Source organism: Lycium ferocissimum, chromosome 9 (assembly GCF_029784015.1).
Source record: "Lycium ferocissimum isolate CSIRO_LF1 chromosome 9, AGI_CSIRO_Lferr_CH_V1, whole genome shotgun sequence".
In the NCBI taxonomy this organism is placed as follows: Eukaryota; Viridiplantae; Streptophyta; class Magnoliopsida; order Solanales; family Solanaceae; genus Lycium; species Lycium ferocissimum.
Window position 1 is genome coordinate 20,711,418 of NC_081350.1, and position 17,165 is coordinate 20,728,582.

A 17,165-nucleotide genomic window follows, 5' to 3' on the forward strand; every position below is an offset into this window, starting at 1 on the left:
TGTTGATAATATTTATGGACTCTTAAGTATACGTGTCTAAGTATGTATGACTATTACGTAACACCGAGCTTATATAGCCGGGTATGATACTTATCGCGCGCACACCACTGCAGTTGGGTACGAATACCACTGAGCCTTGGTAGGTCCAGGTATGTATAATCACCGAGCCTTGTCATGGCCGGGTATGCAAAACATCGAACCTTCATGGTCGGGTGTGGTATGGATACGAGTATGGGTACGAGTATGAATGCGAATACGAATATATATTTATGTATGTATGTACACGAGCACGCTTTAGAAATGGAAGGTCCTTATGAAAGACAAGTAAGTAAGTAATGATGATGATGGCTTTACTATCTCTCGATTCTCCCATCTTATCTTTTGTTTCTTATGTTGTCTCTTATGCTCCTATTATGATGTTGATTATGCTTTACATACTCGGTACAATATTCATCTGCGACGTCCTTTTGTTTGTGGACGTTGCGTCATGCCGCGGTGGCCAGGGAGACAGGCTTGATCCATAGCTTTCTTATTCAGGGACTACTTAGAGGAGCTCCATTTCATCCGGAGCTACAGCTTTTGGTATTATTCTTTTGTGTACATACATGGGCACGGCGGGGTCCTGTCCCGCCTATATGATGTTACTTACTCTTCTTAGAGGCTCGTAGACAGTTGTATATGGTTAGATGTCTTGAAGCCTTGTCGGCTTATATTTTGTATATCATTTTGATGGCCTCGTCCATTGATGTGGGCTTATGTATATTGATGTGGGCATAGTTGTTAATGATGGTATAAATGTGTTGTTGCCCAATGAGTTTAGCATTATTGATGTATAGCATTCATGAGTAAGCTAAATAATTTATGTGGTCCATATAGAACCTAGATGGGTAGTGGTGGTGAATACGAATGTACGATTGATTGACGGCGGTGAGTGGTGATTGACGGCGGTTGTGGAAGTGAGCGGTGGTTATTGATGAAAGTGGATAGAGTAGTTGTAAACTGTACTTTGCAGAAATACTTGAGTTATATCTTAATGATATTAATATTTTGTTATACATCTTAATCATGCAGATCTATTAAAACCTATTAAGTGTTTGTAAAATAATAAAAAAACAAACACATGTAATGATTAAGATCTGAATGATTGAGATTCAGACTTAATGGCTGAAATCAGAATAACTAAGATGAAAACCCTCATTAAGTGCGAATAAACAGTACCTTAATGTAACAGCCTACCAGTCATCATGCCACTCAAGCATAACTTGGAGCCTTTTTTATCATGTAGGAAGCTTATGTAAGCTACAGGGATAGCAGCTCTAGGGAAATATGGAGATTTTCAAGACCGTAGATCCCTATGAATTTACTAGGAAAGTCCTTAGAACCTTCTAGCCGTATCGAGAATTATAAAGAAAATGCTTATTTTATATTTATGAAGGACTTGTACACAAATATTATTTACATACTAGCTCCTAGCAGACTAGTATACAAAGGCGGTGGCTATTCATTTGTAAATCAATCAAGCAAATGATTCACCTCTTGGGTAATAGAAAAGCTTCGTTTGGTAAATGTCTCTTGTTTTTCTTATTTAGCATTTCCTTAATGATCTTGAGTGTAGTAAGGTTGACGTAAGAAGCACGAGTAAGTCATGCAAGATCATGAACAAGTTGTCAAGGGTAGCACGGTGTGCTTAGTCGAAGTATAACGCTGTAACATCAAATTATGCAGCTTATGAAAGATATTAAGAGATTTATTTAATTATTTTACTGTACAAAAAATAGATTTTTGTTTCAAAATTATTTTAAATAAAAAGTTTGTTTATCATACTTGCTTATTATTTCAATTTCAAAATTTGAAATATGAAATTTCAATTTTGACGCACAAAAACTTTAATTATTTTTTCACGCCCAAATACAACTTCAACATTTTTTTGGCAGAATATATTTACCCCCTTATCCTTGTTAATAAATTTCATTTAAACAATCATACTACGAAATGTTCATACTAGACACTTTCGACTCAACTTTTGAAAAAGTTTTTGTGCATGTTCTCAAGTGCCTATTTCGTAGATGAGGTGACCACTTAAAATGTATCACTTCCCTTAATTATACGCATTAGTCTTAAAAAGTCATACAATCCCCGCCTTGTTCCAATTGAGAGTGACATATATATATATATAACGAGCGTTTGAGGATACACACAATTTTTTTTAAAAAATTGAGCGAAAAGTAATAAATATTCATATGTTCTGGTATTTAATTGATACAAATCATACAACAAGTGCGTTCCAATATGGAGATTTGCAAGATCCTAGATTCCTATGAATTTGCTAGGAAATTCCTTGGAACCTTCTAGCCTTGTAGAGAATTATAAAGAAAACACGTATCTTATACGTACGATGGACTTGCACGAAAATATTTTTTACATACTAGCTCTTTGGAGATTCGTATACAAAGAGGGTGCCTATTTATTGTAAATCAATCAAGCAAATCATTCACGTCTCTGAGTAATATAAAAGTTTCATTTGGCAAATGTCTCTTGTTTTTCTTATTAAGTATTTCCTTAATGATCTTGAGTGTGGCAAGACTGGCGTAAGAAGCGTGAGCAAATCGTGCAAGATCGTGAATAGTTGTCAAGTGTCACACGGTGTGCTTAGTTGAAGTATAAGGTGGTGACATCAAACTATATTTATTTAGTTATTTAATGTACAAAAATATTATTTTTCTTCAAAATTGTTTTAGCTAAGTGTTTGTTAATCATACAAGATTATTTAGTTATTTTAATGTACAAAAATAGATTTTTGTTTCAAAGTTATTTTAAATAAGTGTTTGTTTATCAAACTAGCTTATTATTTCAACTTTAAATTTGAAATATGAAATTTGATTTTTAATTTTTCAATTTTTGACGCACAAAAACTTTAATTATTTTTCATGTCCAAACACAACTCTAATGTTCAACCTTTTTTGAGGCAGAATATATCTACAACCCCTTAACTTGCCAATAAATTTCATTTAGAAGTTTGTACTCATTAAACACATGATAAAATGTTCATATTAGACACTACCGACTCAATTTTTGAAAAATTTTAGTGCGTGTTCTCAAGTGCCTATTACGTAGATGAGGTAACCACTTAAAATATGTCTTTTCCCTTAATTATAAGCATTCGCCTCAAACAACCGTACAATCTCAGCCTTGTTCCAATTGAGACCGACATATATAATTAAAGAAGGTATTAGTTTTTCTGTAGTTAACTTATATACTTAACGAGCGTTTGAGAATACACACATTTTTTTCAAAATTTGAGCCAAAATTATATAATATAAATACTTTTATCATATGTTCTGATACTTAATTAATATAAATCATAGTACAAGTATCTAAATAAAGCTTACAACAAGTTTAAGGGGCTTCCTCTTTTTTGTTTTAGTTTTTTAGTTTTAGTTTTAGTTTTCTTGTTTTTGTTTTTTTATCAACTTCACCTACCACCCTTTTTTGGTTTTTTCAAATTCCAATGAATGTCCCAAAATTTTGAAAATGTAAAGAAACCCCAAGGGGGAATAGTAAGCTTTGTTTGTACGCGACAAGTGCGGCTTCAATAGCTATATCCATCTGACTAACCCAGTCGTCGAATCACAAAAAAATTAGGGCTTCGAAAACCCTAAAAAAAGAGAGAGCTCTCGTTGAAGAAAAATGGTGTTCTACTTCAAGGCTCGACCAGAAGCAGGTGATTACACCATCTTTATGGGTCTTGATAAGTATGAGAATGAAGAACTCATCAAATATGGCTTCCCTGAGGACGTTTGGTAATAATCATTTTTTCTGATTTGCTTTTTTGGTTTTGTTTTGGGTGTAATTGAGTACATTTTTTGGTGCAAGATTACATCTTTTTTGTACCCGTAGAAAAAAAAATGAGCCATTTTTTGTGCTTTGAGGAATTTGGGGTTGAGTAGTATGTCTTGACTTTGTGTGTTTTGCTGTAAAGTTCAGTTTTTAAGAATGCCCATTACATGGTTTGCTGTTCTTGATTTCTTTGATTCTTTTTTTTGTATAATTGAGTACATTTGTTGGTGCAAGATTAGACCTTTTGTACCCATTGAGCATTTTTTGTACTTACAAGCGTTTTTGGGCTTTGATGAATGTTGGGTATGTTTTGACTGTGTGGTTTGCTGTAAAGTTCATTTTTTGAGAATGCTTATTACATTGGTTTGTTGTTCTTGATTTCTCTGATTTATTTTGTTTAGTTTTGGGTATAATTGAGCACATGTGTTGGTGCAAGATTAGACCTTTTTTGTACTCATTAAAAAAAATGAGCCCTTTTTATACTTGCAAGCGTTTTTGTGCTTTGAGGAATTTTGGGTTGAGTAGTATGTTTTGACTTTGTGTACTTTGCTGTAAAATTCATTTTTTTAAGAATTCCCATTACATTGGTTTGTTCTTGATTTCCCATTTTCGTTGTTATTGTTGATTTTTCAGCTAATCAAGTACGGTGTAATTGCTTTACCTCAAACTCCGGTGATTATTTAGTGTTTACAAATACCTTAAAATATGAAATTAGACATAGTTAAGAGGCATATTCTTCCTAATTAGTATTGGTAGTTTCTTGTATTATGAAAATCGGGCATATGTACAGATTCTCAACACAATATCTGCAGATTACGGAAACTTACCACATTCTGTTTCAAATCTTTACATATTCATAACATTCCCCTATAGCTGGAGAATTCATATTGGATGCTTCTTAGCTTGTCACAAATATGACTAATCTTGGAGCCCTACAGAGATTTTGCAAGGACATTAGCTAGTTGGTTGTTTGAATTGACAAAACTAGTATTATTATTCCTAATTCAAATCTATGGTTTGATAAAGCGAGAATCTGTTTTCTTATGTGCGTTATGCCATGATTTGAAGCAATATGCAGTGTGACTTGACTGTCAAAAGTCAATTTTGTTTGTGCAGTTGCTCAGATATTTCAACTTTTAAAGAATCGGCTTTTAACACATAATTTACGGGTGTCAAAAGCTTTGCTCGATGTTCTTCTTCTGCACTCGATTTGGCCACGACATTGTATTTTACTTGCAGTGATATTGACCGCCAATTAGAGCATAAAAATCCATTAGTGCATTCCTTTTTAGAAGGCGATCTTTCTTTGTATATAGAGTAACTAACTTTCTTTTCCATCTTATCTTAGAATTATTATTATTATTATTATTATTATTGTTATTGTTATTGTTGTTGTTATTGTATTAAAACTTCTCCATGTTTTTACTAGCACACAAATATATGGTCAGGTCAAAATACTTCTAGAAAAGCAATGAGTTCAAAATCAACGTACTAATAATACTAAAACCTATTCCCAACTAGTAGATATTGCGTATATGGATCTATTTCTTCTATTATGTCTTATATTTAGCTATCTGCATTGATTTCAAGAATTGTAAATATTTCGGGACAACTTCCTTCAATGTGATTTCAAGTCTATCTCATCCCCTTTAACACCTTCACTTGCCATTGTTTCATACCTACGGGCCAGTGCATGTCGACGCAAGTATGACCAAATCATTCCAAGCGAATGTGGTCATTTTTTATCTTATCAGCTCTTATATGTCTCAACACCACCGTTATTTAAAAAATGTAGAGAATATGCTACCTAAATAAACAAATTTTGGTGTATTGCATAAACAATAGAGGATCATCTTAGGACCAGAGCAATAGAATCATCCCTTTTCATCTCTTAAGAGGTACCCATGTTAATGTTTTATATTGTTTAGTATCACATCTTTCACGAGAGATTACCTTAAGTGCAGCTAAGTAGATGCAGACAAGTTTGGCGGAACCATATTATAAACTGGGGATTGTTTTTCTTGAAGCAAAGATAAACAGAGAAATCTCAATGTTAAAAGGAGTAAATACTCGAGCTCAGATTTGATGAAGAGACAAAAGAGACGGAATAGGGTAGCATATTTAGGTTTTGAGTATTCCATCAGACTTATGGCTTTAGTAATATTTACAAATATCTTAAAATGGAAAAAGAAGCATTATGCAACACGTAAAATCCTCCTAATTGAACTTATCAAAGAAAATAAATAGATAAATTCCATCTATTGATGTTAAATTTCTTTATCTAATGAATTTGAGGAATCTTTACATATTCTCAGTAGAATGTGTATTCTAAATCCTAAACGCTATTCTTAATAGTATATTTACAAATTGCAATTCTGTAACAGAATCTTTGCATAATCACAAAATCAGCGTTTTCTGTGTTTTAGGAAACTTGAGTTAAATAGTTAGTTACATGACTTTGTGCTATTTTTGTTAAATTTATGTTTTCCGTGCTTATTGGGGTGGTTTTGATTTCTTAGTTTCCCTTGTCCTTTTTATGTTATTTTTCACTACGAGTTTCTGTATTGAGAAAGTGAAGTCTCTTGGTCCAACGTCATAAACAACTGTCTAGTAGCCCTTTTTTTTTTTTTTTTTTTTTTTTTGTGAAGATAACATATACCTAATTAAGCAATGAATCTTGACATGTGGTTGGGTTGATTACCAATATTCCAATGAAGACCATAAGTGAATTTGTTTTAGTATGAAAGTAAAATCCCTTTTTTAAGTAATGATGGTGTTATGTAAGCTCGACTAATCTGTCTACTATCCATCAATACATGTAGCAGGTAACTCTATCCGTCCAAATTAGGCGGGTAAAGAATTCACCTTGTGTGTTCTGTGCTAGAATTCAAACCTTGATACTCAAGATTGTTACCACCTCTTCCACCACTAAGTCACTCCCTTAGGGGTCTAATGAAAGCGGATCCTTAGCTATAACATTTTCCTTTGACTTCGTGATATTTTGGAGGTTATGTGAATGTGCATGGCTATTGGTTATTATAGTTGCTTGCTTAGTCCTTGAAAGGATTAGATTGTTATTGAGCATGTGGTACTATATGCGGACAATCTATATGATTAACTTGTGTGTATCTTTGTTAATTCTTTGATACATCTGTAGATTTGATTTGAAGACGGTTGCTATGCTGTAGGTTCCATGTGGATAAGATGTCATCAGCCCATGTTTATTTGAGACTGAACAGGGGTCAAACATTTGATGATATACCGGAAGGTGTATTGGAGGATTGTGCTCAACTTGTCAAGGCGAATTCTATCCAAGGTAATATTTCTGTCCTGAAAATGTAGCACCTTATTCATCGGTAGATGACTTTTCAACACCCTTCCCACCAAACTAAATCAAAAAAGAAGAAAAGGAAAAGAAGCGTCATTGTACCTGCATTAAGATCTTTGACAGGAACATGGTTTTTGCCAAACTAGAATCCTCATTTGGAGGAGACCAGAGACATTCTTCATGTAAAGTTAAAAAGAGTAATGAAGTTAAACAGATTAATGAAATTATATGTTAGTATATGCTAAGTTACACGGACTCGCCATTTTGGGTGCCGTCCCCGTCCCGGATACGGACGGGTGCGGGTGCCGGAACGGCAAACGTTCCGGATACGGTCAATCACATACGGATACTCTGACCGAGTCCGTCGACAAATTTGGGGGAAAATCTGAGATTTTGATTTCTCAAAATTAAAAATAATACAGATTTAAGATGAGGAAAATGACATACCTTCAATATTATAGTACTTTTATTTCATATATGTTGCTTCATGTTTCAGATAAACTAAGAAGTACTTTTATTTCATATACATGTAGGTTTTTCATAAGAATCTCTCTCAAAATTTGTAATATCTTTATAGCTCTATTTTTTATATAATTTTGAATTTTCTTAGCCGAATCCCCGCACCCTTATCCATAACCAGATACGCACCGCCGAATCTTAAATTTAGATTTAGCCGAACCCGACACTCGAATCCGTACGCGTATCGGATACCCGCACCCGAGTCCGTGTAACTTAGAGTATATGTCATAGATTCACATATACTGTAAGTGACCTAAAACTCTTAAGCAAGTAGTTCTTGTACATTGTTTTTTCTTTAATCAAGTAAAAGTATTATCATTCATAAACACGGCCATACTTGCCATATACAAAGGTATATGCCAAACGTAAAGAATCTACAAAACATGGTTCTCTACAAACTCTGCCCAATCATGTATACAACAAGGAACTTTTTGTTTACACCAGAAGAAAATAAGGGAGCGGAGACTACTCCTCAATCGAGATAAACTTGACTCTACTCTTCAAAAGCTCTTCTATTTCTCTCTCTCCATACTGCCCACATTATTGCAAGCGGAACCACATTCGAAGCCCTTCGTCTTCTCCTACTTCGCACACTTTTCCAACTGACATCAAATCTTTCGCCGTGCTTGACATTGCCCAAGGAGTGCGAAACCACTTAAAACATATCCCACCATAATCTCATGGTAAGCCCGCAATGTAGAATAAGGTGTATATGTTTCAAATCTTCCGCTTTCTGAGATTTTCCGTTGTCAAAATCACCCCTCTAGTGGCTAGCCAAGTGAAAAAATACACCTTCCTTGGCATCCTTGGAACTCTATTGCATTACATGGGAAATCAACCTCCTCCCTAACCTAAAGTTTCTCGTAAACGGATTTCACAGAGAAGACTCCATTATTTCTCAAGCCCCACCTCCACCCATCAGGGTTATCCACCGCATTAACTTGCATATGAAGTAAGTCTATCAATCTTTGAAACTCACTCACTTCCCAATCTTGAAAACCCCTTCTAAATCTCAAATCCCAAAAAGTTTCTCCACCTCGTGTCCCCCTAATTTGTTGAATTGTCAAGTCTCTTTGGCAAGATATTCTATTTAAACTTTGGAATTCATTTTTCAATAATATGTTCCCACACCAAATCTGTCCCCAAAAAGTTACTCTCCCTCCCATCTCCAACCTTGAGTGAGATATTTTCCACGAAATAATCCCATCCCTTCTTGATATTTCTCCACAAACCACAACCAAAAGGCAAAACGATATCTCTAGTTTTCCAACCCCCTTTTATAGTCCCGTATTTATCTAAGTTACTCGGACTCTTCACTTTCGGTGCCACACCCGTGTCGACACGACATGACATGGGTGTCGGTGTGGGTGTGGGATCCGTACCCGACCTGGTCAACCGTTTTTGGGTACTTTGACCAAAATCGACGAAGAAGTTCCGGATAGATCCAATGATTTCTATAATCAAAACCAAAGCTAAGGTGGACTTGAAGAAAATGGAATACCTTGTATATTGAAATTTCTATGTCACTCCTTTTCCTTTTATCTCCTTCCGGATTCTCCTCTTGATCAATATTTTCTCCTCAAGTTCTCCACATAATATCTCATAATTTAGGTTTTATAATTCTATTTTTAGATATTTTAATTATTTTTAGCCGAATCCCCGCTCCCGTGTCCATACCTGGATCCGTATTCCCGAATCTTAAAATTTAGATCATGAAGGATCCGACCTGTAGATCTGCACCCGTGTTGGACACCCGCACCCTAGTCCGAGCAACTTAGGTATTTATCAACTCTCACCCCCCTGCACAAAGCTTGTACCTCCACCCCAAACTTTCACAACCATTTGCCTAATAAAGCTTTATTAAAAACTTTCAAATCTTTAACTCCAACACCTCCCCTAAAACACTACACCAAGTGAAACTTTTTTTGTCCCATCCGCCGCATCCCAAAGGAAATTTCTCTCTTGTGCTTAATAGATTAAGTCAATAAGAAGTTTTCTTTTTTCACATGATATCAGGACCCCTATGATTTTCTGTGAAGACTTAAGTAGCTTTTGCCTAAGCCTGTGTACCCGTGTTAAAACTTCTTGTTCTTCCTTAGATTTGCTAGTATTGTCATTTTTGGTAACTGCTCCAGCAGCAGCATTTAGCCTGTTGTCTTTTTCTTCTAATCATTTCGGATTTACCTCTCTTTCTCGTCTCTTCCAAGTTAGTATTCAATCTTTCGTCGTGATTTTTCATGTCATAGTCTAGTCAACTCATGCCACATTTAATATTAGCATCTAGTCAGCTGACACGTCGTCCTCAAGTCAAGCAATGTGTCGTTGTCCAGTCAGTTGAAATGTCAAAATCACCATCCAGCTTATGTCGACTGTCTAGTGACACATATCCAATTAGTCTTATCAGCACCACATCACAATGCAGTGATTCTCTCTAGTCAGCATCTTGGTAAAGTCACATCGCTGTGATTGTTCAGTCAGCACCTTGTCAGATTCATGTCTTTTCACAACACTTTACTTTTCCTATCGATGCTCCTCCAGCATGACATTGTTTCCTAGTGGGAAATCACTTTCCAATTTAGATATATAACTCTAGTTGTTTTACCCACCTTGAGTTTGAGGTAGTATGTTGATGGTCAAGAGGATTAATCAAGTTGCTTTTAGAATATATCTAGATTCACAAAATATCTAAGTTCCTTGAACTTAAGTAGGAAAATTTGCAGAATATTACATTATATGGATTTGAAGGGTAGCGCATAGCGGGAGCTTAGTGCACCAGGCTGCCTTTTTTTTAATTACATTATATGGATATCGTAGAATATTAGGGGTATTTGACAGTAAAATATTTACTTACCTTGATAAGAAAATATTTACTACCTTGATAAAGAGAAAAAAAAAAAAAGAGTGGAAAATAACAACTTATCATATTGCAAGTGACCTAGGAGTACTATATAGATGAGTTTCTCCCCATACACTGTTTCCAAATTAAATCAATAGGTTCTTTGTCTGAGTTCTTTTCAAAGAGGTGCACAATGGGAGGTCTACCTTAGAGTCACATATGATGGCTATTCATGTGCGGTGAAGCATATTTTAAAGTTTGGCATGTTTGGCTTTGTTGATTGATCCTTTTTCTAGTGGATGGGGTTTGAAGACTTTGGTTAAGCTTTTCTATGAAGGTGAACAGCTACCAAATGTTTAGTTTAATTTTTAATCTGTTGCAATGATACTGTCAGCGTACAGGCTAGTGATTGTACATGAAATGCCGAATTTCACTTAAATCAATAATCTAGGTTTGAAGAATCTGGCGAGGCTGCTGGTTGGGGGGAACTTGTCTTTTTCCTCATTTGTCTATTTATCTAAATGACACCATCTTGGCCTATTTGACCTCATTTTGGCAGGAAACAAGGTAAACAATGTCGATGTTGTTTATACTCCATGGCAAAACCTTAAGAAGACTGCTTCCATGGATGTTGGGCAAGTTAGTTTCCACAACCCAAAAATGGTGAGCATTTTCATGCATTTAACGTGTTTGTGCTTTAACTATTTGTCTGCTGATTTTGACATTTGGATATTTCTCTGTGGTTGTGGATTTTTTTTTGGTGGGGATTTGTTTTGACTATGGATTTGAAAGTTAATATATGTCATAATTCTTTTTTAGGTTCGTACCGTGAGGGTTGAGAAGCGAATAAATGAGATAGTCAATCGATTAAACCGTACAAAGGTGGAAAGGACGCCCGACTTAAAAGGTAATCTGCACTCTAAATATTAGCTTTATATTGAGTAGCCTACAAAGGCATACTAAATCGTTTGCTGGGAAAAAAAAATTCTCTACTTCTATGCATGACAGTTTCCATTTCTTAGGACCTCCCAATTTCTGATGCACTTTGACAAATAATAGTATTCCATGCAATTTTCGCAAATATTAAGATTTGAGACTTATTACGCATTAGTAGTTAAACTTTCGATGTCCTCGTCAAGTATACTATCAATCTATCAAAGTTAAACTTTTAAGGTTTCTCCTAGTTGAACTGCGTTCAGTAAAGTGGAATACAGGGAGGAAACACGGTTATCAAAAAAAAAAAAAAAGTGGAATACAGGGAAGAAACTCATAATCTTTTTTTTTTTGATTGGTATAAACACATTACCTTCTTGTTATCGGAAATATGGTTTCTCTGCAGTAGTTTCCCTACCCCTTCCTCTGAATTAGAGTGTAGATATTTATCTTGTGGAACAGTTCAGGAGGTTAACCCTCTTGTCTGTGTTTTTAGCTGAGCGGGAGGCCATCAATGCAGCTGAAAGGGCAGAGAGGAAGCAGCAGCTTAGGGAGAAAGTAAGTATCCTCTCTTAGAAAAAAGGGTCAACTATGCTTGTCGAAATTGAAACATGGGAACTTTATATCACAAGGCATGTTAATGTATTATTATCTAGTAGGAATTACTAAGATATAGTGGGGAAATATTCACAGAAATAGAAACCCTTACGCAGTCTGGCTGACCTGCAAACCTGGAATCTGGCACCTAGTGTAACCTGGGTCTTTTAAATGTGTGGACCTGACTTGGTTAAAAACTGACGTTGTCTAGTTTTATGTAGATTTTGTAATTGGGATCCGTTTTAAGGACTGAACTAGATTGCTGATTATTATATTTTTTCTTCAATGATCATTGATCAATATGATTATAGCCTATCTTTTCACATCTTTATAGTCTTTAAGTACTTTCCCGTGGATTTTCTTAGAGTGATAGGGTACTTTGTGTTCGCCATTAAGTATAGAATGAGAAAAGTCAAAGAAAGAAAAGATATAAGAGGGTGTTTGGATTGGCTTATTATAAGATTGGCTTATTATAAGTGTTTATTGGCTTTTTGTGGTGTTTGGGAAAGATAATAAGTGCTTTTAAGCACACACTTTTAGGCCAAAAAAGTATAAAAATAAGCCAAAAGCCAAAAGTTGGGTATTTCCAACTTATTTTTGAAATTGGTAACTGTATTTATATTTCATCCTGATCAAAACAGTAGGTGCCAGATTCCAGGTTAAACTTTCTGAGATCCTACTCCTACATTGAATCTAATACATCAATGATGGAGACTGTATCATTGGAATAGACCTGATTACACCAGAAACATAATAACATAATATAATTCAGCTTGTTTTTCTGCATACTATTTTCTACATTTTCAAAACACCTAGAGTTTCTCTCCTTCCAGATTGTCCACCAAATACTTGCAGGGACAATTCTCCATCTACCTCTGTTCTTTGCTTGCAACCCTGCTTCCTCCCAGCTGTGAAGTGCCTCTGTAATCTTTCCAGGCATAGTCCAAGATATACCTTTAAGATTTAAGAATAATCTCCATAGTTTGTCCTGTTACCTTGCAACGTAGGAATAGATGGTTAACTGTCTCTGCATTATCACCACAAAAAAAGCACCTGGAGCATAGTGGCAACCCTCTTTTCATTAAATTTTCTTGTGTCAACACTGCCTCCTTAGCTAGTAACCATATAAAGCATGCTACCACTTTATGTGGAATTTTTGTTTTCCCAATTTATGGCTTTTAGCTTATACGCGCCAATCCAAACACCCTCTTAACAATTTTAGAGCCTTTTGATTTTTAGGATCCTGTGCTTTAGGTAGGTTCTTTTGTCTTTACTTCATGCCATGTTTTCTTTACGTTGTGGCTTTTCCTGCTGCTGTAGTTTCTCACTTTTTGCAGTCAAAACTTCTTCATCCTGCTTTGAATATTTTAATGCATTCACTGAAGCACATGTTTAGCTCATATTTTTCGGTTTTGAATGACCAGAAACGACGAGAGGAGATGGATAGGCTTGAGAAGGAAAGACAGTTGGAGATGAGGAGCTACAAAAATTTGATGGTTGCTGATAAGATGACATCTAACAAAGACGTTGCATCAGCTAACAAGTCCCTGCAAGAGCTGGAGGAAGACTTCATGTGAATGCAAAATCAACTGGATTTAATTCTTTCAATTGCTGCCTTGTTTAGGAAATGCTAAATGAGAAAGCTGCTTAAGAAGAATGCAGAGAAGAAAAGGGAGAATGGGGCTGGGGCATGGGGTTGAGGTAATCTTTTTTGTTGTTGTGTGTTCTTTTGAAACAATTATGGTCCTTATTAAAACATGATCATATTGATCTTTGTAGGCCTGAACCTGTTTGTTAATAAGGGGTATAGGAGAGTATGGGTTTAGAGTTCAAGGAGAAGCTTACTTTGTAAAACCAGTGTTAAATTTAATGATGCTGATGAAGATGACTTGTTATGATGAGGAGCATTTCATTGATTTTCTTTTTTCTTTTTTGAATTACATATTAAGAGCAGCTTCTTATTAGTCAGCTTGCGTTGGTCTTTCACCTGGTACATCTTGGAAAAGGAATATTATAGAACCAAAGATTCAATTGTTATAATGGTTAATGACAGTCATCAGAAAAGATTTGGTCCTTCAGTTTTTACAGGGTTCAACATTCATTCTCTATGCTGCCTTGCATATGTTCCAGCTTTGAAAGAAAGAGTATCCAATTACGCTATGAAAAAATGACCTCATGGCCATCTGGTTGACTGATAAAATATCTCTTGCACTCTGCAGCTCCCCATAAGTCTGCTTCTTCCACCTTCTCTCTCTCTCTATCTCTCGCTCCCACGTCTTCATGCCTTCCTTTCCCAAAAACCCGAGTATTCTTCTTTTCTTGAATCCAGTCTTTGATTATATAATTCACACAGCAACATCAAAGTTTCATCAAATACTTATGTATTTTCATGAACTTCCTTTCCGGTTGTCCTTCGCTAACCTTGACGTGACTATGATGAAGGTCTTAACTTGCATTGGTGTCTCAGGTCTGTAACTTTGTGAAAAAGTTTATTATAGTTGATATCAATCAACCTGGTCTACGGCACATCTCCAACACATTCCTTCCCTGTCCGGTTCACCACTCACTCTTAGAACAACCCTAAGTCCGACCGCCTTTCTCAAAACAGCAATACTCGGGCATCTGTGGGGAGGGAAACATCTTCTTCTTCTTCTTTGAACTCGAATGGTTGGTGAGTGTAGGGATCTAGTAGCTCAGTTGAATGGTTAGAATTGGATACTTTTCATTATGCACAAGCTGTCCAATACATAGGATTACAAAGATATGGGGTGATATTTACAATCCCAAAGAATATGCTACTACAATCCCACAGAATATTCTAATTGTTTTATACTTTAACAACAGATCTACACCTAAAGGAAAGCCAACTAATTTTCCTAAATAATGCTAACACTCCCCCTCAAGATGGAGCATAAATGTCATGTATGCTCATCTTGACAAGTGAGTTATTAAAGGCTTGTCTGGATACAACTTTAATTAGAACATCAGCCAGCTGCTCTAAGGTCTTCACATATGGAACTTCAATTGTTTTATCCTCAAACTTCTCATATATGAAATTACGGTCAATCTCTCCATGTTTAGTGCGATCATGTTGAATTGGGTTTTCTGCAATTTTAATAGCTGACTGATTGTCGCAAAACAGTTTCATAGGTTCATCGAGCGAAAACCAAACTCCCCCATAAGTCGTTTCAACCACAGTAATTCTTGGATACCTTTGACCATGGCTCTGTATTCAGCTTCCGCACTAGACAATGAGACAACCTTATGTTTTTTACTCTTCCAAGTAACTAGGTTACCTCCAACGAAAGTGAAATACCCGGTTATTGAGCGTCGTCTTTCTCTTTTTGCATCCCAATCCGAATCACAATAACCCATAATTTTTGTATGGTGATTCTTAGAAAACATGAGGCCTCTTCCTGGTGCTGACTCAAGTACCGCATGATTCTAATAACTGCATTCATATGAACTTCACTTGGATTATGCATAAATCGACTTACCACACTAACCGCATAAGCAATATCTGGTCGTGTGTGTGATAAGTACATCAAGCGTCCCACTAATCTTTGATATCTCGCTTTGTTAGTAGGAACTTGATCATGAAGTTCCTCTAAGTTATGATTTTGTTCAATCGGTGTATCAATAGGTTGACAATCTAACATACCAGCTTCCTTTAACAAATCAAGAACATATTTGCGCTGAGATAAAAATATTCCTTGTTTGGACCTAATAACTTCAATACTCAAGAAATACTTTAATCCGCCTAGATCTTTCATATCAAACTCATTGGACAAGCAAGTCTTCAATTTTGTCATCTCACCAACATCATTACCAGTAACAATCATGTCATCAACATAGATGATAAGAACAGTTATCTTACCATTTTGTCTCTTCAAAAATAAGGAATGATCCGCGTTGCTCTGAGTATAACCGTATTTCTTCATCGCTAGTCGGAACCTTCCAAACCATGCTCTAGGCGATTGCTTCAAACCATACAATGCCTTTTTTAGCTGCACACCACATTTGTATGGCCCAAAGTGTTGTAACCAAGAGGTATGCTCATATAAACTTCTTCGGATAAATCTCCATGCAGAAATGCGTTCTTCACACCATATTGCTGTAAAAACCAATCAAGATTAGCAGTTATAGATAAAGAACACAAACAGTACTTATCTTTACCACAAGCGCAAAAGTCTCCTGATAATCAACACCATAAGTTTGGGTAAAGGCACGAGCAACTAGTCTTGCTTTGAATCTATCAATTGAACCATCCGGCTTGTGTTTCACTGGAAAACCCCATTTGCATCCGACTGGGTTATTTCCTTCTAGTAACATCACGATATCCCATGTCTGATTTTTCTTTAGTGCTCGCATCTCCTCAGTCATGGATTCTGCCCATTTGGGATCTTTCAATGCTTCTTCAAATTTTGTAGGGATTTTAACCGATGACATCTGATTCACAAAGCCTTGGATAGCACTTGGTAAGTGTCTACTAGAAACATAATGAGCAATAGGATATTTGACTTCCTTTGGATTATCAGAGGAGTATCTCTCTGGTGTTTTCCCTCGATTGGTCCGAGGAGGTAACTGATACCTATTCCTGTTATCATCACTAGAAAACACTGGTGTAGTTTCATTAATTAAATTGTTAGTATTGCAGTCAAGCTCCCTTCTGCCTTTGCACTCGAGGGTATTTGGAGTTACGAAGGTGTAGCTGGAGCACATATTGTATTTTCTGGCTTATGCTTTTTGGCAGCTATCTGGCATTGGGTGTATTGGGATCTAGAAATATTTTGTGATGAACGGTGAAAACCCTTTTGGATTTGCCAAAGATCTTTGGGAATTCATTTATTTCTCTCGTGGGTGGCTTACTTTGGTTTTGGTGCATTTCATGTAACGAGCTTGATGGTCCCGAATATGGGTGTCCGATCCTTATGGACTAAATTTCCTCGTAATTAACACATACCTCGTTAACAACATCGTCAGCGAAGATCGTTGGGGGGGGGGGGGGTAATATAGGTACCGGCAGTAGGGGGATTCTTTCACTTTTTTTTGTACCGTTTCCATGGCGTAATGCCGTGTCCGGAGTTGTTGAGCTAATCCATTAATTATCTGAAG

At 36.1% G+C, this 17,165-nt stretch overlaps 2 protein-coding genes across 2 annotated transcripts; one reads left to right on the forward strand and one right to left on the reverse strand.

Annotated features, from left to right (window-relative positions):
• The first annotated feature begins 3,564 nt into the window (after positions 1-3,564).
• Positions 3,565-13,966, forward strand: LOC132029850 (uncharacterized). The gene is made up of 6 exons (XM_059419232.1): positions 3,565-3,800; positions 7,026-7,153; positions 11,080-11,183; positions 11,340-11,427; positions 11,950-12,011; positions 13,475-13,966. The coding sequence occupies exons 1-6, from the start codon at positions 3,688-3,690 to the stop codon at positions 13,625-13,627; spliced, it is 648 nt and encodes a 215-aa protein (XP_059275215.1). The 5' UTR covers positions 3,565-3,687; the 3' UTR covers positions 13,628-13,966.
• On the reverse strand, positions 13,967-16,697 carry LOC132029851 (uncharacterized mitochondrial protein AtMg00810-like). Its single transcript, XM_059419233.1, has one exon. It carries the CDS (start codon positions 15,989-15,991, stop codon positions 15,371-15,373), a length of 621 nt encoding a protein of 206 aa, XP_059275216.1. The 5' UTR covers positions 15,992-16,697; the 3' UTR covers positions 13,967-15,370.
• Positions 16,698-17,165: the final 468 nt, after the last annotated feature.

Excerpts from the sequence above, each read along its gene's own strand:
- LOC132029850 (XM_059419232.1), top strand. The coding sequence starts at position 3,688 with ATGGTGTTCTACTTCAAGGCTCGACCAGAAGCAGGTGATTACACCATC. Across the intron at positions 11,428-11,949 it reads AAGGACGCCCGACTTAAAAG|CTGAGCGGGAGGCCATCAAT; the intron begins GTAATCTGCACT and ends CTGTGTTTTTAG. Across the intron at positions 12,012-13,474 it reads AGCAGCAGCTTAGGGAGAAA|AAACGACGAGAGGAGATGGA; the intron begins GTAAGTATCCTC and ends TTGAATGACCAG.
- LOC132029851 (XM_059419233.1), bottom strand. The coding sequence starts at position 15,991 with ATGAAGAAATACGGTTATACTCAGAGCAACGCGGATCATTCCTTATTT.